The sequence below is a fragment of the Notolepis coatsorum genome (genome assembly GCF_963971535.1).
Source record: "Notolepis coatsorum genome assembly, chromosome: 3".
Lineage (NCBI taxonomy): Eukaryota > Metazoa > Chordata > Actinopteri > Aulopiformes > Paralepididae > Notolepis > Notolepis coatsorum.
The window spans coordinates 140,695,534-140,717,512 of NC_140167.1; the positions used below are offsets into that span (position 1 = coordinate 140,695,534).

The 21,979-nt window shown below is 43.5% G+C and overlaps 1 protein-coding gene across 1 annotated transcript in view; it reads right to left on the reverse strand.

Moving 5' to 3' along the window:
* Positions 1–1,095: 1,095 nt before the first annotated feature.
* bcs1l (BC1 (ubiquinol-cytochrome c reductase) synthesis-like) overlaps positions 1,096–21,979 on the reverse strand; it is a 29,014-nt gene continuing 8,130 nt past the window's right edge. Inside the window, exons 3-7 of the mRNA XM_084310769.1 lie at positions 16,658–16,852; positions 15,540–15,603; positions 8,702–8,874; positions 8,355–8,472; positions 1,096–2,710 (exon numbers count right to left, since the gene is read on the reverse strand). Of these exons, the coding sequence (XP_084166895.1) occupies positions 2,458–2,710; positions 8,355–8,472; positions 8,702–8,874; positions 15,540–15,603; positions 16,658–16,852 (803 nt within the window). The 3' untranslated portion in view covers positions 1,096–2,457. The remainder of the gene's footprint in view (positions 2,711–8,354; positions 8,473–8,701; positions 8,875–15,539; positions 15,604–16,657; positions 16,853–21,979) is intronic.

Consider the following 21,979-nt stretch of genomic DNA (forward strand, 5'->3'; position numbering starts at 1 on the left):
CCTCGTTTTATAAATGTGTATTGATAACATAGTGCTGTAATAAAATGTTCTAATAAATATGCATGATCAAGTTCAACGTGTGCTTTTATTTTGATATTCCTTAATTCCACGTTGATATTATGCAATACATTAAGTGTGGGGTCCCAAAAAAAATTCCTAAATAAAATAGGGTTGCGGTATGAAAAAGTTTGCGAACCCCTGCTGTAGATAAAGCTGCAGAAGTCATCAAGTTATCTGGCGTTATCCAGGTCTCTGTAAGAGCGAGGAGCTGAAGGTTTTTACTATGGGTAGTCATGAAGTCTGCATTCCTGATGGCTGAAGCCAGTTCCATAAGCCTCCACATACGGTGACAGGTATATTTGTGGCTGTAGGCAGGGTTGCTTCCAGACTGGCGTGGACGGCCTGAAGGAGGAGACTGAAGTAGGTATTGGTAGAAAGCACATGGTGAGGGGGATAGGGGTAGTAGCAGGAGGAACGGTGAGGTTCTCAGGTGAAAAGAGGAAAGGCAGAGAATAGGGGGAAAAAAGGAAAGGTTCAGGTAGTCATTAATAGGATAAATAATGGGTGATGTTTTAAGTCTGATCCTTCCTCAGAGAAGTCCCGCAGGAAAACGCCCTGGTCTTTGTTTGTCTTCACCGCTCTCAAAGAGCACCTACGGGTGGCTGCAATTAGAAACTGGCCCCGGTAAATGTCAAAATCCCCCCCACCCATCCACCCAACCCCCTCCAATGTACAGTTTCTTCCCCTTTGGATGTATATTTTTTTATGATATCTTTTTCTTACACAGTACTGTATATTTGTATGTCTTGTATGTCATAAATGTCTTAAATGGAGGACCCTTATGTAAACAAGACTAAATAATCTTTCTGGTCTGCATCCTATTAGCAGTTGTTTGTATTGAGCCATACTGTATTGTACCCATTCTGCAATCTGTTAATAAAGTTTTCAATCAATCAATCAATCAATATTCAGTAGGCTAAACCAGTTAAAACACTTTCTCAGAATGTACTCACTTCTTCACTAGCCAGTAGGATGTAAACTTCTAGATGCTTGGTACAGAATGACAGAAAACACAATTCATGTTCACATTTTCACAGTTGAGTTTATTCAGTGTATGTGTGTGTGTTACAGAAGAGGAAGAGGAACAACAGAACAAGTCTTCATACTGCGGAACATCATTGAGCAAGTAAACGAGTGGCAAGCAACACTCCACCTGAACTTTGTGGATTTTGAAAAGGCTTTCGACTCAGTCCACCATGAAAGCCTATGGCTAATTATGAAGAAATATGGAATACCAGAGAAGATTGTCCAGATAGTGAAAATATTCTATGAAGACTTCCAGTGTGCAGTAGAAGACCCAAGGAGAAATATGCGAGTGGTTTAACATCAACAGCGGTGTCAAACAAGGATGCAACATGTCAGGTTTTTTATTCTTAATGATCATGGATTGGATAATGAGAAGAACAGTTGGACAAGGTGAGAATGGAATCAGATGGAAGTTGACATCAAAACTCGACAATCTGGATTTTGCAGATGATGTAGCATTACTCTCCTCTACCAAACACCAAATCCAGGAAAAAACGACAAGAATGGAGAGAGAAGCCAGACGAGTGGGACTCAAGATTAACACCGGAAAGACAAAAACCATGAGAATTAATGCAAGAAACCATGACAAAATCAACATCAACGACGAAGAGATTGAGGATGTAGACCAATTCACATACTTGGGAGCCACCATCTGTAAAGAGGGAGGGGGTATGAAAGACCTAAAGAACAGACTATCCAAAGCAAGAGGTGCATTCATCAAACTCAAAAAGATCTGGCACTCCAACAGCATCTCAAGAAGAACAAAGCTGAGATTGTACAAAACACTGGTTGTGCCAGTCCTACTGTATGGATGTGAAACATGGAAGATGAACAAGGGAGACAACAAATCAGTCGACGTGTTCCATAACAGATGCCTCAGAAGAATCCTCAAAATCCAGTGGCAAGACCGCATCAGCACCGTAGAGCTACTAGAAAGAGCCGACATGAAGCCGTTGAGCAAGGAAGTGAAGTGGCGAAGATGGAAGATAGGACACATACTGAGGCAAGACCACAACAACGACTGCAACATATCAATGACTTGGGCACCAGAAGGGAAAAGAAGAAAAGGAAGACCAAAGACTACCTGGAGACGCACAGTAGAGAAAGAAAGAAAAGAGGCAGGGTGGAGCTCATGGCCTGAAGCAAGAACAATGGCAGCTGACCGAGAGAAGTGGAAAAGCTCTGTGAAGGCCTTATGTGCCACTAGGCACGAAGTGGATAGGTAACAGGTAACAGGTAACATGTGTGTGTGTATTTCTGCTTCACGAATAGTGAAAACCGTGATTGCAGATGTCAAAAATATTGTCCCTTTTCGTCCTCCATCCTACAGTCATCATTCGTCCACTTCCCTGGGAACTCCTTCAAGTCTGCTCATTGTTTAATTTTGGCAACATTGTCTATAGAGCCAACAGGGTCCAGTTTGTACAACATGAAGTGTCCTTGGACCTGGGCTGCACTGAGCTCGACCGGGGCAACCAGTGCGCTCTCCGCAAAGCGGTCCCCCTCGGAGGCAGGTTCGGCCGGGTAGAACCGCCGGAACATCTGGGTGAGTTGCCAGTGAGTGCAGTGTCCCACGTACTGCTTTAGATCCACGCGACCGGGCCTGATCAGTGCCGGGTCCAGCCTGAGGGAGAAGAGAAAGCGGGGGAGAACAAGACATGCAGTTAATCCCACTGTGTGCTTTCAGGCAAACAAAGTATAACGTATGAAATATATCATGCCAGTTAGGGTACCTTGTGTATATTGCAACTGTGTATAATGTTTACTTTACTTATAGTATATATTCAGATTCTAATTATTTATTCATATTACCATATATAAATTATATATATAGAGAGCATCCTGACTGGTAACATCACCTCCTGGTTTGGGAATAGCACCGGACACGACCGCAGCAGACTGCAGATTGGCTCGATCAGCCGAACGCACAATTGGAGGTGGGCTTCCCACTCTCCAGGACATTTACACCAGGCGTTGCAGGGCCAAGGCTAAGAAAATAGTCAAAAACTCGAGCCACCCAAACAAATGCCTCTTTGCACTGCTGTGGTCAGGCAAGTGCTACCGGAGTCTCATGGCCAGTACAGAGAGACTCAAAAGGAGCTTATATCCCCAGGCCATCAGGATGCTCAATGACTCTGAATCACTAACCACTAGGGGTGTAACGGTACACAAAAACCACGGTACGGTACCTCGGTTTTGAAGTCAAGGTTCGGTACGGGTTTTCGGTACAGTGGGGGAACGTTTGGCTTTCCATGTTCCACTCAGGGGTGATGTAGTGTGCAGTAACTAATTGTACTTGTAGGGCTGTCAACGAATATTCTATATTGAAATTAATAATCGACTTGTAAAAAAAATTATAATAATTATATTAGATTGTGAAAAAAACAGTCCCCGGTGGGCGGTCGTTAGTGGTTAACATACCGTTGTATTCGTTCGGTACACTACACCGCCGTTCGGTACGGTACGGTACACACTGAAGCGGTTCGGTTCGGTACGGATACGTGTACCTTTACACCCCTACTAACCACCCATCTACATTCATTACGCACACACACACCTTTAACATTCACTTAGACACTTTGAAACACTTAACACTACACCATATTTAATCTATTTATTACAAAAAGATTTGCACTACATCCATACCTCATCTTTGCATTTTGCACTTTAAAAGTCTGCATTTTGTACCTAATTTTGTACTTTAGGTTGTGTTTTCATTTGTATATTTTGTATAGTGTACTTTGGACTTTATTCTTTTTTACTTTATGAAGCACATTTTGTAATGTACATGTACTTTATATGTGACAAATAAAAAATAAAACTATTGTAACTATTTATTGTAACATATAATATAACCGATAGGGCATACATATTCTTATATTCAGAGTTAATTATCTCTTTATTTTTATTATAATTTGATTGCCTATATTTATGTCTTTCTACTATTACCCTGCCCATACCTGTACCAGTACCCATTACATGTACACTGTCAGTCTGACTGACACAGCACTTTGTAAATAGATCCAGCTGTCCTTAGTCTACAAGACTGGTCTTTGCCATTGGATGACTGCATGAAGATAATAGATACAGTGCTCAGGTTAAAGCACATATCCAGGCAGCAAGAAGCAGTAAAGATTTCCTGAAGATGTTGCTTCTAAAGACCACATGCTCCCAGGGTCCACCCTCTTTTACCACCCGTTTTCTCTCTGGGTGTTCCTGTCTCAGTGAGAGCTCTTTAACAAGATTTGGTCCAGGTGTCTCTGCCTTCGAGTCACATTATTGGCAGATTATGTAATTCTCTCATGCTGCAAATATGCATGCAATGCCGGTGATCCAGAGTGTGTGTGTGTGTGTGTGTGTGTGTGTGTGTGTGTGTGTGTGTGTGTGTGTGTTTAAAAAGTGAGTTAATTTTTTAGCTGCTACTATGTCAGTCTAGAAGACTCTAAAAGACTAACAGGAGCACTCATTCAAGGGTTCTACGACTATGCTTGCACCTCATGGTACCAAAGCACCTGAAAGGCCCTAAAAACAAGGCTACAAACATCACAAAACAAACTGGTCAGACTACTGCTTGGCCTTACTCCTAAAACCCACCTTACCCCTGCCCATTTTGACAATCTAGGATGGCTTAAAGTAGACGACAGAGTACAGCAACTTGCAATGGGCCTGGTCTACAAGATACACTACACCACTAAGATACCCATGTACCTGTCGAAATACTTCCTAAAGGTCAGTGAAGTCCACGACCACAACACCAGAGGGAGTTCCACAAATCACATTCAACCCAGATTCGGCTCAAATAAGGGACTAAACACGTTTCGCAATTATGCCACAATAATGTGGAATGCCCTACTCACAGCCGTAAAGGAATGTGAATCCCTACCCTCCTTCAAAAATGCTCTCAAAGAGCACCTATTGGTGGCTGCAATTAGAAACTGGCCCCGGTAAATGTAAAAAAAAAAAAAAAAAAAAAGAAAAATTCTGGTCTTCATCCTTTTAGCAGTTGTTAGTATTGAGCTGTACTGTTCCCATTCTGCAATCTGTTAATAAAGTTTTCAATCAAGTCAGTCGGCCCTGAAATGTCAAAACACTTTGTTTGCAGGGCGGTTAGGTGGCCGAGCGGAGATTGCGTTCGTCACCAACCCCGGAGCGCATACAGCTCCGGGGTTGTCACCAGCTTGGCTGGCCGTCTGCACTAATACAATTGGCTGTATTAGAGGGTGGGAGAAGCTGGCGGGTGGGTCCGGGTCGTTGTAAACAGCGACTCCTACAGTTCGGTCGGGGCGCCTGCTAAGCGCGGATAGGACTTGAGGGGGATAGTGTGGTCCTCCCACACGCTACGCCCTCTCGATGAGAATCCGCGCTGCCAGGTGAAAAGAAGCGGTGATTGGCTGGACGTGTGTCGGAGGAAGCACGTGGTAGCCTCCACTCTCCCAGATGATCTGACTGTGGGGGGTAAGTGCGCAGCGACCAGGAAGGGACTGGGAATTGGCATACGACTAACATTGGGATGGGAGAAAATCGGAGGAAAATGGAGGGGGAAAAAGATCAAAAAAAAAAAAAAACAAAAAAAAAAACTTTGTTTGCTATGACATAGTACATGATAAGAGACATGGTAACACAACAAATATCACACCAATCGTCATATGATGACACTGTAATCAAAGGTCAAAATGTACAACATTGACACTAAGGGCTCTATACTGTATCATACTATATTTTTGATTATTTTTTTATAAATTTAAAATGTGTCTACCAATTACGGCATGATAAATATGTGAAATTAGGGGCGCCAGGGTGGCGCACCACGTACAGCGCTGCAGTGCAACACGGCCGTCCCAGGTTCGACTCCCGGAACCGGCGACCTTTGCCGAATGTCTTCCCACTAGGGGTGGAACGGTACGCATTCGAATCGTGTACCGAACAATACACACATGCCCCGAAACGTAGAGGTCATACCGAACGGTACTCATTCGGGGCATGCGTGTATTGTTCAGTTATATAACGTTACGTTAGCTACAAGCTAACTAACTTTAGTATATTGATGAGTTAATACTTTGACAAATGTTGCCTATATTTTTCAGTCAGTTCGGTCTTTGTGTGCCAAACATTATTAAAGGTAAACCTTTTTTTTTTTACCAAATAAATGAGAATCATGTTTAAATCAGCAATGCCTCCCCTCTTGCTGTACCAAAATCTCTCCTAGCTCTAACAGTCACTGTCAAAATAATGTGCCTGATGTCAAATGGCCTCATTCTTTCAGTTTTTGCATGACTACGTCCTTGAGAATAACTGAAAAGTTGGATTATTTTTAGGCTATATATCTTATGTCGATGTATGGTATTTTTGGAGTGTTAAATACAACATTTATAAAAAACCACATATACCGAACCGAAAACCGTAACCTAAAACCGTGATACGAACCGAACCGTCGATTTAGTGAACCGTTCCACCCCTACTTCCCACGTCTATCCCATTCTTCCTCTCTCTCTCTACCGGACTGCCCGGTAGCAAAAAAAATACAATAAAAGATCTACAAAAAAAAAAAAAAAAAAAAAAAAAAAAGTAAAATCAAAAATATTTTGTCTTTACATTTGTCTTGTGTAGCCACATGTGTTGACCGTTCTCACAGCAGATGTTGTGTTTCTACCTCTAACAGAATATTCTGTGGGGCTTTTACTTAACATACTAAATATAGTCAAGAAAACCCATACAGGAAAGGACAGATACAGATACACTGTAACCAATTCGAAAGATTTCAACTGTGTGCTCAGCTCGGCTAGTACTTTATGTGCTGTAAAGTAAACTATAAAATTCCACTGTGGACATTAATGGGTTAACAAGTGTACGTTTTGTGGTGACTTCTCAACCCATTATAGGCAGGATTGACTCATGCCAGGTGTGGCGCTGCTGGCTAGAAAATATTTGAATACTTTAATCAAGGCCACCCAATCATCCCTTCCCCTTAATTGGCTGATATCAATCCCTGTCTCCTGAGCCGTTCATCCATTGTGTAGTGTGATGTGTGCCTGGTGCCAGTGTATGGCAGCCATTGAGCCTGCGTAGCCCAAGGTTGGGTGCTACCAGTGGTGGTGAAGGAGGCAATTTCCACCCTACATTGTGGGGAGCACTTTGAGTGTCTAGAAAAGCGCTATATAAATGTAATGAATTCTTATTATTATTATTAATATTAATATAATTCAAACATGCACGTGGAGTGCGAGTGCGATGTTAAATGCTTCCTCAACCTCCTGCCATCTGGGAGGAGATACTGGAGCCTCAGAGCCAGCTCCACCAGACTGAGCAACAGCTTCATCCATCAGGCTGTCAGGATGCTGAAATCTCTCTCCCCGGCCCCCAGAAAGTCAGTACCAAGCACCTTAGAAATAAATAACCAAACCACTCCCCCCTCTACTCCAAAAAGGTCCAGACTGTTATGCACTAAGCACTTTGTAATAATAATAAAAAATAATACAAATTTAATCTCTGATGCTGCACTAAGCACACCCTGCACTAAGCACTTTTGGACAATTAATTTAGATCTTATGGAATATGCTGCTACATTATATTGCACCTCAGGCTGTTAGTGTTTTTCTCAATTGTTTAAAATTTATATATTTTTTTTGTACACCGGAGGTCTGAGAACCAAATTTCAACCCTCAATATGTCCTGTACATATACAATACATACAGTATTGACAATAAAGCTTGAACTTGGCTTGAAATGTCATGTTAAATGTTGTGAGGTTGGGGCGGCCTATCAAATAGTTATCCAACTGCATACTGTCTCCTATCATATTGAAATGGTGGATAATTATTTTGTCTTAAAAAGATACAGTCAGTGTAATAGGTTTGCGTCACACCACGCTTGACATGTTCCATCCACATGGGGTAATATACAGTACACCTATTGAAATGAATCAATTTCATTAATTCAGTTTAGCATAATATTTAATGTCACCCCCCTTATTGTCAACATAGCCTACAAAAAGACCAAAACCAACAATGCTGCATGCATTTCTTCTATTTACAAGTATGGTCCGTCCAGGCAACACTAGATTACAGCTCATATCCAGAAGTCATAGAACTCCATTGTTGTCCAAAAAACGTGAAAACAAGTCACAGAGCCGTACTTTTTGTACAGCTACATATACACATTGGCTGCAGCTCTTGTTACAGCAAGCTACCCTTCTGATCATTTCCGTGTGTGTTCATTAATATTGAATTGGCGTTTGTGTTCTTTATGTTTATTATATGTCCCTGCCATACCGGTCGATGAAATTAGTAGTCATGAAGACGATCCTGGCCTCAGACGATGCCACTCCGTCCAGAGAATTCAGCAGCCCACTGAAGGTCAGCCTGCCCATTCCCTGGTAGGCCACAGGGCCTGGAAGAACAGAGACACAATAACCATATTCATTTCCACATCTACTCAAATGAAATAGCCAGAGAGATGACCAGAAAGAGTGGTGTCATATTAATCCGTGATTGAAAGTGTCTCACAACAATAATAATAAAAAAAAAAAAAAAAACTTCATATTAAAAACTTGAATGATGATGCGGTGATGTTTGAAACTACGGTAATAACCAACAGCACATTTCCTGGTATGACCTACTCTCTGTGCTGCTCCCCTCTCTGCTGACGAAGGCCGCGTCTATGTCCTCCAGTAGTATGATGCTCTGCTGGGGCGCCACGCTCAGCAGGTGGTTGAGGCGGTCGTCCGAAAGGTTGCGGTCGCTTAGACTCATCAGGCAGATACTATAGCCCAGTTCGCCTGCCAGCGCCGTGCTGGAACACACAAGTCACACAGGTGAACACACACACACAGACACACATTTTAATATCTTTATTTGTGTTCACATTTTAGATAAATATTCCTGCCATCTGCAGCCCTTTCACAACTAGTCTATGGACATTACCTACTCTTCCAAATATAAGCACCAGCTATTTACATTTACCCAACCTGTGTAATAGAATCCTTTAGTAGTTGATACTACTTACTGTAAAACCTTGGTAAGAAATGCCTCATCCAGACTGTAATCAAAAGTAGATCCTACTTCTAAAACGGTGACCTCTCTACTGTCCACATCAACAACAGCCACATCTGGTGTATTAGCTGTATTATCATAATATTCAGTATTGAACAGTTTGAACATAGAATAGTGTTTCTAGAACACTGTTAAATTATACGCACAAACCGGGACTCGGGCACCGAGGTCGGCCGGACCATCCGCACACGAGATGCAGGCGTGGAGGTCGCCCGGGCCGGCCAAGATGCGAACACGGAGGCCACACACACCAACCGGGACCCGAGCACCGAGATCAACTGGACCAGCCAGAACTCGAATAACGAAGTCTCACACACCAAGCAGGACTCGAGCACTGAGGTCATACACACCGACCAAGATTCAATACCACATATGCATATAATTAGATAGTGAATGGAGGCAATGATTCAAGACATACTGCAGACAACACACAGACCACTGTGAAGGATTTGGGGTGCTTTTTCAATGTATGTGATGTATAGATTGGGGGGATATGACCACAGCTAAAACGGTGAGATCGAAATGTGCATGGTTTGCTTTAGAAAACGGTGATAGAAGAGGCAGTAGCCAGCAGAATGTTTAGCAGCCAGCCGAATGTTTACATTCCTTGTAAGAACACTGATAGCGAGTGACTGGCCAGATTGATCAGGATCTAACAGTTGGTGCCGTGACCCGGATTATTGCTTGTTTTGAAGTTGCTTGAAAGGAAGAGACTATGTACAGTGCCGAGGCGTGAAGGGGTAGCCATGGACGCAAGCCAAGCCAGCGCCAAGCAAGGCCAGCGCCATGGACCCAGCAAGCGAGCCGAGCAAGGCCGGAGAGATAAACGGCGCCATGGACCAGAACAACTGACGGTGAAAAGATAAAGTGAGTCTCAACAACTTCACAAGCCAATAAGAAAACGAACAATAGTGTATCCGTAAACGTAATTAGTTTGACACAGAGAATGCCAGCTGTAATAGTGTGTTTGAAAACAGCAGAGCGGCACAGTTTTGTTTTGAAAATCGAAGGTGTTATCTGAAAGGGAACCAAAACAGTCATAGATGACGAAAGAAAGCAAAATAGGGCAGAAGGAGCCATAATGAGAGAGATGAGGAGATGGGGGGGTGCTGAACCAGACTGAAATCCGTTATGGCGGGATTGTTATGACAAGACTGTCGCCTGAGACGGCCCACCTTAAACTGGTCGCTGTGGTCTCAAGACGGACGGAATTTGTTTTGACGGGAGGAAAGTCGGTCGGGAATTTACCTTAAACTGTGTATTATGTCCGATAAGGAAGAGTTTAGTCCGGGAGAAGCGTCCCCTGATAGGAAAGAGAGGAAAAACAGCGGTGTTTTTAGGCCTTGGAAGGAAGGGCAGCGTTTGTTTGTTTGAGAGAGTAGCCATTATGAGCGAGACAAGATGGCCGCAAAAGGGGCCACGAGGAGGATGATACAAGATGGCCGTGAGCCACGAGGAGATAACAGATAAGAACCAGGAAGTGACACGTCAACTAAACCACCATAGAGGAGTAGGTTGCCACCTAGTGGCGGAGAGGGGGTTGTGCTGGGGAGTTTTCATTACCCATAGGGGAATATTTAGATATAGGCCTGTACTACCATCTAGTGGTGGAGTGGGGGAGTGATTCAATAGTGAATCTAATGAGCACAGAGAGTGGATTATTATTATAATAATAATATTAGATAGAGTTTAATTATACAATGGATTAAATAAGAATTGCACAGAAAGATGGTGCAGTTATTTGAATGGGTTAATTATGGAATAAAGAGGGAGTTTGAATTCCAGTGGGGCCTTCTCACACCTAATAGATAGGCAGGGTCTTCAGAAGACACGTCACCAGAAGAACTGGCGCGCGCTGGGGGTCAAACTGGGATGAAGAGTTGCGCGGAGTGGGTATCGGAAGCTGCAAGTGTCACGCCGGAAGACAACAAACAGGGAACCGGCTTGTAAGATAGATAATAGGTGTGGAGAAGGTGGTAGACTAATAGCAAAACAAGGGAAGTCGAATGTACAGACGACTGTCGGTGTTGTGTTTCTGCTTTCAACAGTGGGGGAGACACCGACAGTGGTGGAGACGACCAGGAGACAGACTGGAGGAGGAGGAAGCCGCAGGGGCCAGGCACCGCAGCCTGGTACACAGATCATCCACGACGAGAGAGAGGAGATGGCGGCGGTGGAGGAGCAGATGTGGAGAAGACAGCCAGAGACACTGAGCAGTAGCAGACCAGGGGAGACATTTTTGCCTAGGGGACTGCGCCCTGGAGGGGGGACCAGCTCAGGAAAGGAGCAGTCACTGAAAGGGGCCCTTGCCCTAGGAGACGGGACCGGCCCAAGATGGGAGGTGTACTGTAAGAGGGAAGGGAGCGCTCTGATTTGGACGTGGGGTGTACCTAATAGGGGGGCCGAAGGGTTTAGGTGTGTCGTCTGAAAAGTTGCAATCTGTGTTTTTTTCTCTGTCTCTCTCTCTCTCTCTCTCCTCCATGACCGTTGTTTATCCTTTCTGGTTTGGGTGTGATGCGGGTAATGGAAAACAAAAGGCAAAACAGCAGACGGCGGGGCCCTAATTGTTATGAGTCTATTTTTGTGTATAATTAATTGAAAAACCAAGTAGTCTGTTGATTCTGAAGGTTGATTAAGAATCAAAGGGGGGAATGAAGGATTTGGGGTGCTTTTTCAATGTATGTGATGTATAGATTGGGGGGATATGACCACAGCTAAAACGGTGAGATCGAAATGTGCATGGTTTGCTTTAGAAAACGGTGATAGAAGAATAGGCAGTAGCCAGCAGAATGTTTAGCAGCCAGCCGAATGTTTACATTCCTTGTAAGAACACCGATAGTGAGTGTCTCCCAGAGCGAGGGAGAGCGGTGACATCTTTAATGAAACAGTAGAGAAACGTTTTGAAGTGTGTGTAAAGGTTAAACGCGGTTGTCATGACAGCACGGCACATGACAACCAGAAAGGGGTGGGCTATCGTTGCTACGGCGAGGATCTATAAGTCGAACGGTGTTTCCGGGTGTAAGGCAGACTAGAATCTGACCAAGAGCGAGTAGGACTGAGATCACACAGAAGACACACTCTCCTCTCATCACAGAGAGGAGGGGGGGGGGGGAAGAATGCCACATCATCATTAGCTTCGGCTAACACGAGGAGGGTTCAGGCTAACGACCAGGCCTGACCACTATTGGACATAACAGCAAAAGGACGATAATCTGAACACACCGAAAGATCATTAGACAAACTCTTCAAGGACAATACAATCTGTTAACATCTGAGCTGAGGTTTCTGTTTATCAAATAAAACCACGCTTTTCCTTGTAAGGTATTTCACGTTGTCGAAGTGTCGGATTCTTACGGAGGTGGAGAATTATTATGGTTTGCGGATTGTACTAACGGGGAGAGATAAGGATCTTATCTGCCAGTATAGGAGACGTCAGGACCATTAAAATGACACAACGCAGAGGAATTGGATGGAGAGCCAAACAGACGAAGACGAGGTACTGGCCAGATTGATCAGAATCTAACAACTGGGAATACAGACAAGGTGAACACATTAGTTGGGGAAATGGAGACTTGACTCGGGACATATAATACAAATAATACGTACTAGACTAAACTATAGACACTAACACACAGGACACACAGCTAAGAGGACGAGGAACATGGGGAATCACATTTCCTGATCGGGAGCTCTGGAAATGTACTATCATATGAAAGATAAAAATTCAAATAAAATGTTAGACAATAATAGGGACATTGGAGAACCCCCACAGGGGACATCTCCGTCGTTATAGGAGGGGCCCTCTCCAGGAGAGCCTTACCCCTCCAACCCGCCAACAGGGGTCAAACAGGGTTAAAAGGAATTACCTGGGAAGTACCAATTGTCTTTAGTCTTCTTTTATATTATTTCTTCAGAGTTAAGTTAGAATAGCAGTTGCTTTAAATGTGCACATGGACAAATATGAAGGACAAGAATTCAAAATGTTGGACATGAAGAGAGGCTTGGAGAGCCTCCTTCGGGGGGTATCTTCGTCTCTGGGGGGGGGGGGGGGGCTTCTCCAGTGAGAGGGCTGATCCCCCTCCAAACCGCCAACCGGGGAAAGAGTGCGAACCATATAATCATTTATATCCATGTCATTTTTTCTTATTGTGTTGTTAGTTTTAATCTCATAAATGTATGCGGTGATGTCGGTGACATGGGAGGTACAGTGGGTTCAGTGGGGTCGGGGGGAGGGGCCATCGTTCCGGCGGTTCGACCCGGGGGAGGGGGGGCCTTGCGTGTTGTGGGATTGGTGTGGGGGGGGCGGGGTTTCCTGGGGTCCTCGGCCGTCGTGGCCGGGGGGTCTGGTCTCCGGGCCGGGGGGGCACCGGGCTTGGGGTCGCGGGGGGTTGGGGGGCCATTGAGGCGTGATGCTTAGGCCTTCTGCGGACCTGGGCTTGGGGCTCTCGTGGACCGGGGGCCTGGCGGTCGGGCGGGGGCGGGTGGGGGTTCTGGGTGCTCGGCTCCGTGCATGGTGGACCAGGATATGGGGGTGTTCTATCTCTTGAGAGGAGGGCGGGAGGGAGGGGTTTCTCTCCTCTTACGGGGGTCTGGACGGCTGAACATGGCCATATTCAAGGGACCCATATCTGTATGTTGTTATGTTATGGATAAGTCACTGTAAATGTTGTGTTGTATGTCTATAAATGTTAAATAAAAATGTAAGTTTAAAAAAAATATGTATACGCACACAGACACACACACACACTGAACTAGTGTGGATTTAGTGTAAGTCATTATGTAAAATAATTAGGAATAATCTGGTGTATTTATGTTGGGGACTGGGGATCAAAATAGTGTTCAGTACTTCATACAAAGACAGGCGCATAGTGATGGTTATGTTATGTAACACCTTCATGTAAAATTCCAAACACGAATTTCCCCTTAGGAACAATAAAGGAAATCTTCAATTTACATTTACATTTAGTCATTTAGCTGACGCTTTTATCCAAAGTGACTTACAAGTTCTGTATGACAAGTCATCAGGAAGGGCACAACTCAGCTGAGTAACAATGTTCATCAAAGTGTTGAGTGCTACAGTGTAGGTTAGTATATTAGGACAAGTGCATGACAGTAAGGTTAGTTAGGGACCGGGTTAGATTATAATTTTTTTCAGATCATGGTTAATCTTGGCATTCCTCTCAGACCAAGACTCTGGACAACTGGAACGTAGAGATGATTTAGTGTACATGCTGTACATCCACCAACATGGTGACCCTAAACACTTAACCCCACAAACTCCAGCCGCACCTGCTTCGTGGCTGAATGTGCTAGCAGCACCAGCCTGTAACATGTGCCTGTGTGTGTGTGTGGGGTGGACAGTATAAATGGTACACGGTATAAACGGTATGAATTTGCGCTACGGTATGGATTTTGACTATACCTTGTGACCGGTAGAGCAACTCTAAAGTAGCAATGACGTAACCACAGTGTGGAGGGAGGGGGCTGCTAAGAGTGGAGCTAACGTTAGCTTGCTGAAGCAGAGCTCTACAGTGCGACTATTTCACTCGCATTTGCCCCTAAAGATAGATATGTGCGGAAATGTGCTAAAATCTTAAGTAATGTTAACTGTTGATGTAGCCTCAGAAAGCTAACATTAGCTCCACTCCTAGCAGCCTGTTGATGTAGCCTCAGCAAGCTAACATTGGCTCCACTCCTAGCAGCCATCTCTCTCCCCATCCCTCTCTATATCTCTCTCTCTGCTAACAATCCTGATTCGATTCTTGAACCTATTTAATTCCAAAGGAATATATTGATGGACATTAGCTATAGTATATAGGTCAGCAGCTGTAACAGAATACATTTTTTTAAATGATTATTTATGTTTCAAAAACGACAAAAAAAAGCCAGCGGTGGACCGACATAACAAACGCTGTCACTGTTTACTTGTGTAAGGACATGGTTCCTTTTTCAAACAGTCGATATAAAGGGCTTTAAATACATGGTCAAAACACAATCCAAGATATGCGTTACCTGCCAGCAGACACTTGAGAAAAGGTTTTGCATTTTTCTATTGCAGTTTTGCACAATAAATGTTCTTAAAATACCTCTGTACTATGTGAAATATGTCCTAGTAATACAAGAGTACAGTAATAGCTGCCATACCAGTGTTTTACCCCTTCAGAAGAATGTATATAGACATTTTAAGATAAGTTAATATACAGTGATATATACCGTTACCGTCTATGCTTCAAATTATACCGTGATATAAATCTTAGACCATACCGTCCAGCCCTAACTGTGTGTGTGTGTCAGGGTGTAAGTTGGTTAAATCCATGTTCCATGGCAGTGAAGATCTATATTTCTATCTACCGGTACGTAAGATGGATGAGGAGGATTCAACCGTAATATATTCTGCACACTTACATGAAGCTGCTTTTCCCGCAGCCTGGGGGTCCATAGAGGAGATATCCTCGCCGGTAGGGGATCCCTGTGTTCAGGCAGAACACAACAGCAAACACATTCAATGAGACAACAGACACACAGTAAGCTTCTTGTGCTGTGAAGAGGTTTGTCAAGTACATTTTATTTATAACTTTAAAAAGGAGCCATATGTAATCCACATGTAAACAAAATCATCACCTCAACACTGAAAGCCAGATTTGTTTTCATTCTCAAATAGATTGAGTGAGCTCTTGACTGAAGGATAAGACTGTACACACGTACCAACTAAGCCAGTATCAATGCACTTTCATACCATGTCTGTAAAAGATTTGCTGAACATTTATAAAAGTAAATGATTATAGATGATTTCCTCACTCTTGTGTTTGATACACTGCATGGATCTACGTGTTCTGAAATCTCCTTCATTCAGTTATTGATTTCTCCTGCAGCTTAGCAAAGACTGGGCCGGGTGAGTGTTGAGCTTATTTTTGTCTACAAGCCAAACTCTTCATGAATCTATATGCACACAGGCAACATTGATATGGTCAAATAAATCACAGATTGGGCCTTTAAGCACAAAATACGATTGTTCAAGGCAAACCACAGATAGGCCCTCCATGAATAGATTCCCCAAAAACTAAAGTAACATACTAACAGTGCTTCAAGAGTTGCATTATGCAATCCTTCCCATTATTCCACTTAGGGCCCGGCTACATCAATCCAATATGTCTGTCCATCTATGTCTACAGTATGTCTGTGTTTAAATTGTGTTTCAATGAGGAGTGTCCGTTTGCTATACAGGGATGATGATGCGTTTGTCTGCGCCAGATTTGTATCTGTTTTGATGGGCGGAAAGGTTCTGATGGATACGTCACCGTCCGTTCGCGAAGCTCTTGTTTCTGCAAATGCACAACTACGTTATGCTCTCATTTAAAAACAAACCAAGGGACAGCAATACCTTCCACTTGTTTTCGCTCCGTTTTGTGATGGAATAGTGTGGCCTTAGGGCCTTCTCCCCCACCACCACTACAAATAACCTGTCTGACAGTCAGAGCCCTTAGAAACTCTGAATGGTGGAGCCCTCCACTGTGGTGCGATACCTCTGTCTGTGTACCACTTGGGGTTTCCGATGAACTCCTTCACGTCGTCTACAAGCTTCTCTGTCACGCCCGCCTCCAGGACCACTGAGCTGAGGGGTCTGCGTCGTCGTGGAAACCCAAAGGGCCTCCACTCTGCACCCATGGCGGTGTACATCACTGTCCGGCCCTCCTCCTGCTTAAGGGCCAATTCTCTTGCTGCAACACATCAACGGGACAGGTTGATAACCAATCAACAGCCACATGACACCACACAGGCGAGTCAATATATGGTTTAACCCCAAAAAAATTGATACAAAAGGTTTTTCAATGGATTCTGGTAGTATTGGGCGTGCTAAATAACATACTAAAAGTCGACCAAAATCGACCCCTCCGAAAGCCGTCATTTCCAAGATGGCGTCCCAGATGGCGCCGGGGCGATTAAAATGGCTATATCTCAAATTAACAAAATGGTGCAAAGGATTTCTCAACTGATTCTGGTACCTCTGGGCATGCTCACTAACATACTAAAAATCTAGGAAAATACACCTTCCAGAAAGGCTTCATTTTCAAGATGGCGTCCAAAATTGCGGCTGGCCAAGCTTAAAATTGCTATATATATGTCAATATAAAAATTATATAAATGATTGTCATTTGATTCTGGTACCCCAAGTACCCCTAGACATACTTAGGAACATACTAAAGTTTTAGGGAAATACACCTTCCGAAGAGGCTTAATTTTCAAAATGGTGTCCAAAATGACGACTGGGAGCTTAGAATGCCTGTATCTCAAATGGGAAAACATTTCTAAAGGATTTATTAACTGATTCTGGCACCTCTATACATTAATAACGAGCAAAATATCTAGCTAAATATATCTGCTAGGAATGCATCATTTGCATCATCAAAATGGCTGCCTGTAGCTTATTTTGGCTAAAATTAAAATTGGTTATTATATTCAACCTAGAAAGCTGGCTTTGGTGTTGAACACAAAATAAATGACCCACTTATTGTGGTCTTTAGGCCTAATCATCATCTTCAGGATCCTCTGGGAGAAACTTGTTATGTGGATTGTCACATTCATGAAGTTGACATGGTCCACAGACAGTAACAAGGTAGTCCATATTTTCTGCATGAGCAGCGAAGTGTCTTGCAGGCAGTGGTACAGTTACAATGAATGACCTTCAAGAGACTGTCTGGAGCAGCATTCATTGTTGACATGAGTGGGACAAATCTATTGTCCTGCAGGTTCCAGCCCCAGTCTAGAGCATCTATACCATCATCTGTTCCCATCCAGACCATGACCTGGTAGTATGCTCTACGACAGTGGAATTTGGTAGCAGATTCAGTTGGTGGTAGACGTTCAGGCGTTACCGTTGATGAAGCTGAGACAACCTTCTTGCTGAAAATGTTATATCTCATTTTTGCAAGCGAATCTGTGCACTTTCCACCAAAAAAGACAGCCATTGCTTGGCACCCAAGGTCATCGATCACATCTGTTGTCTGGTTTGGTACAGTGAATGCATTGGCACAAGCCTGAAGGACAGGATCCCCTTTTACAAGTTTTTGGAATGCTGTCTTTTTGCCAACTCCGAAGATCCGGGAAGTTGTGTCACAGCCAGTCACAGCATGGATGAACAGCAACTGAGAACACACATCCTGTCCGAGTACTTCTTTCAAATGGTTTATGGCGTACACTTTAAAACTGCCATCAGCTTTCGACTTGTCTGATCTGAAATAAAGGCCCTTGCTATCTCTCTGTGCAGCATAGTAAAGAAGTAAGACGAGGAGATCAGTATCTTCTCCAATCAGCGTCGTGGTGTGAAGAAGAGATGATCCCACTGCGGCCCTTACTATGTCTACATCAGCATATCCAAGTGAATTGACCACAGTGCAATCCCGTTCTTTCAGTTCATCACTTATCATGTGGATCAGTTTCTGTTTATTCAGATCTCTTGACAGGAACTCCTCCTTCTTACCTGAGAACTCTGTCTCAGCAGTGAAGTTGACAATGGGATGAATATTGTTTCCTCTTCTTTGATGTGTGTTGTCTTTAATGGATGGCCCATCCTCATAGCCATCAAACACAATGGTTGTAGCTGAGCCATAATGTTGGATGGTGAAGTCTGCATATGACTGTGCAATTTTACCATAGCTTTGTCCGTGCTTCCATTGTATTCGGTGAAGGAGTGAACCACCATCAAGAACATAATGCTCCGTTTCTGGTACAGAATCTAGGATTGCATCACTTGCATGATCACAGATCGCGTGCGCTAGTTGTGGTTTATCAGCTTTGCGGAAGACGTTTCCGGCTTCAAAGAGGGCAGGAGGGAAAGGACTGAGTTCGTAACGCATAACCTCCTCCAATGACAGCTCTCCAGTTTGGGAGACAATAAGGAAACGTTGAAAAAGAAGTGCAGAATCAATGATTCGATCAGGAGCAACCTTGATAGACGATTTTTGTCCAAGGGTTATGGCTTTATCCTTTCTACAAAATGAAAATGTGAATGCCGGCTGTCCGATCATTTTGTGCATGATGTTGCGTCCAACAGAGTCATAATCATGCACGTTCACTCCATCCTCAGCGACAACACCTGTAACAACATTCCTTAAAGAAGAGTCTGGAGAGAAAGGTGAACATATAGCAAGTTTTGAAGTGATCTTCTCCAGGTCAGCAGCATCCCTTTTCATCCTTGCCTCTGTTGAATCCTTGTGCTGTTCTGATGTTGTGTATGTCTGGTTTGAGAACTCCTGCATTGCAGTGTTATACTCTGATGTTATGCCCTTTGACATTGTCCAAAGGGATCTCTGATTGTCGGTCATTCCACTTCCATGTGTCATCCCTCCTGTAGTCTTCAATGACCTCATCAATGTTGTTTCGATTACAAGATCTGAGCTGAGGCCTGCCCATGATTGGCTGCTGCGACGGATAACATGAAAACCCTTTTCAAATTGTCTGAAGACATCTGGGTGGTTGATGTGAAGCTGACTCATCTCTTGGACATAAAAGTGTGCCGATTTCAAGTCATTGTAATGCCCAGCCGCAGCGAATATCGGCATGCATTCAGAAACAGCGCGTAGGTGCAAAAGCCAGGAACCTGTGCGATCTGCTGTTATCAGTGACTTCTAACATGTGTTGGTAATTTAGCCACAACTGACTAGTTTTGGATCTAGCACACAGTTCCATCTTCCTTTTGCCCAGCTCTTCATTTATTGTAATGAGGGTCTCTGATGTGAACACTGTTTCCAATGGCATTTCACCCTTAACTATTGAGGTATACATTGCTTCAGACTGTTCAACCATTGCTGCAAATTCATGACTATCATCTACCATTTCTGATATGATCATGCGGTTAAGACATTTGTCAACCAGAAGATGGCCACGGAATGCTCTCTGAACTGATTTGCCTGTCATCATATGGGCTACTGAGTTATCCCCATAGACTACCCCTAGAATGTCCTTAAGTCCTGTACCGTCCATCAGTGTACCAATTGCTCCTAGCAAATTCATAAATGTGTGAAATCCTCCTAGGAGCAGGACAAAGGACTTGAGGTGACTGCACTGTGGTGAATCTAGGATTATCTCTGCTGCTTTCCAATATAGGGGTTGGTCAAATGTAACTACTGGGGCAAGGTGGTGTTTGGATGCCAGACCACAAATGAACTCCAGTGTTGACAGAATGCATGTTTTGTCTCCGGAGTACATGTCTATCATTGGTAAGTATCTCACTGAAGACTGCCCTGGATGTTCATCTCCCTTATGAATAATGTGCATCATCCCCTGCCAACCAGGTGCAGGCTGTTTGAAATTGAACGATAACTCCCAAAGCAGATCAACCATCTTGTTACATTCTGTGAGTCTTGGAAGTTGGGTGTGTGGTGTCTCTGCAAAAGTGTTTGGCAAAGTGATAATCTATTATCACAACTTTTGACCTCTGCACAAGATTCAGTTCATTAATTCTGAACCTCGGAATCCTTTGGTCTGTCTTCTGTCCTGGTGTCAAGGCAGCTATCATGCCCATCCCATGAAATGTCCCTTTCCCATCAATTGTTAGAATATTATGATCTACATTGTCTGCAGCAAATAAGACGGTCGTGTTCAACACATCAATATCCTTACCAAGCATGTTTGGTGCAGTACAATTTGCAGCATTCATTTCAAACCTCTGCAGTTCAGAATAGGAAGAGCAGAATCCCATCTTATTCAGCATATCTACAATGAACCGAGACCGGTTTAAGTGGTGCATTTGCACTGCTAGGCCAATTTGCAAAGGGGCAAGGACAGCTCGTGGTCGGACTGCCTGTATGATTGCGTGGCCAATACTAGCAATTTTCTGCTCTGTCTCTTTACCGACAAACAAAGCTTTTAACACAATGTGGAGTGATTGTGGAATATAATCAAGGGCATTCTGTAGTTTTAGTGTCTCTGTAGTCGGGTACTCATTAACAGGTGGAACATTAGTCATTATGTCACTTTTTATGAGTTTTGCAGCTGTTTCAAGTAAGTGTCTCTTCTCAGACTCTTCATCACTGTTTTGTTTTGTGTTGTTATAGTAGGATCTGAGTATGTCTGATGTTTTCTCTCTTATTGTAACAATACAATCCAAGCCATCTCCTTCTGCAATAAATATGCTATTTGCATATCGTTGCATCAGCAATGTTTTTAGGTATTAATTACTATATGGGATGGAATCGGCCTTAGACAAATACTCTTGCATTTTACACCTAAGTGCAGAAACGGTCAGCTGTCCATTCGTTTCAAAGTAAGCACACATTTTTGAGAAGGCTTGTTCTTGGTCCTCATTCTTTGGCCTTCCAGACTTTCTCCGCTTTGGATTACAATCAGGCTGAAATTCCATGGGAACATCACGGTCACACCGGAAATGTGTGCTACAAGCATTATGATACACACAGTCTGCAGCATGTAGATCACTATTATAGTATTCAATTCTACCTTTGACTTTGAATGACCACTCATCATTTCGTTTATCACAGCTTTGCAATATAGACTTTGCAAAGTTGTCTGTTTTCACGTAACTGTAGTCGGCACGTCCTTCATGAACATTTGTGCCGCAGAAAAGGCAATCAGTTTGGCTATTGAATAGAGCTTCAGACTGCCTAGTACTAGTCCTTTTATTAGTGGTACTTGATTCACCGCTGTTTCCTCTGTAAATGTAAATCAATATCTCGGCTATGTATGTACATTTTGCGTCATTCTGAATGTACTTTCATGCCAGCAGTCACATGAAGTCACCTCTTTTAACACTAGCTTTCAGGGCTGTACGCTGCGATGATCTCATCGCAAATTGCCCCTTTAATTGGCCGTTGCGATTGGTAAATAATATT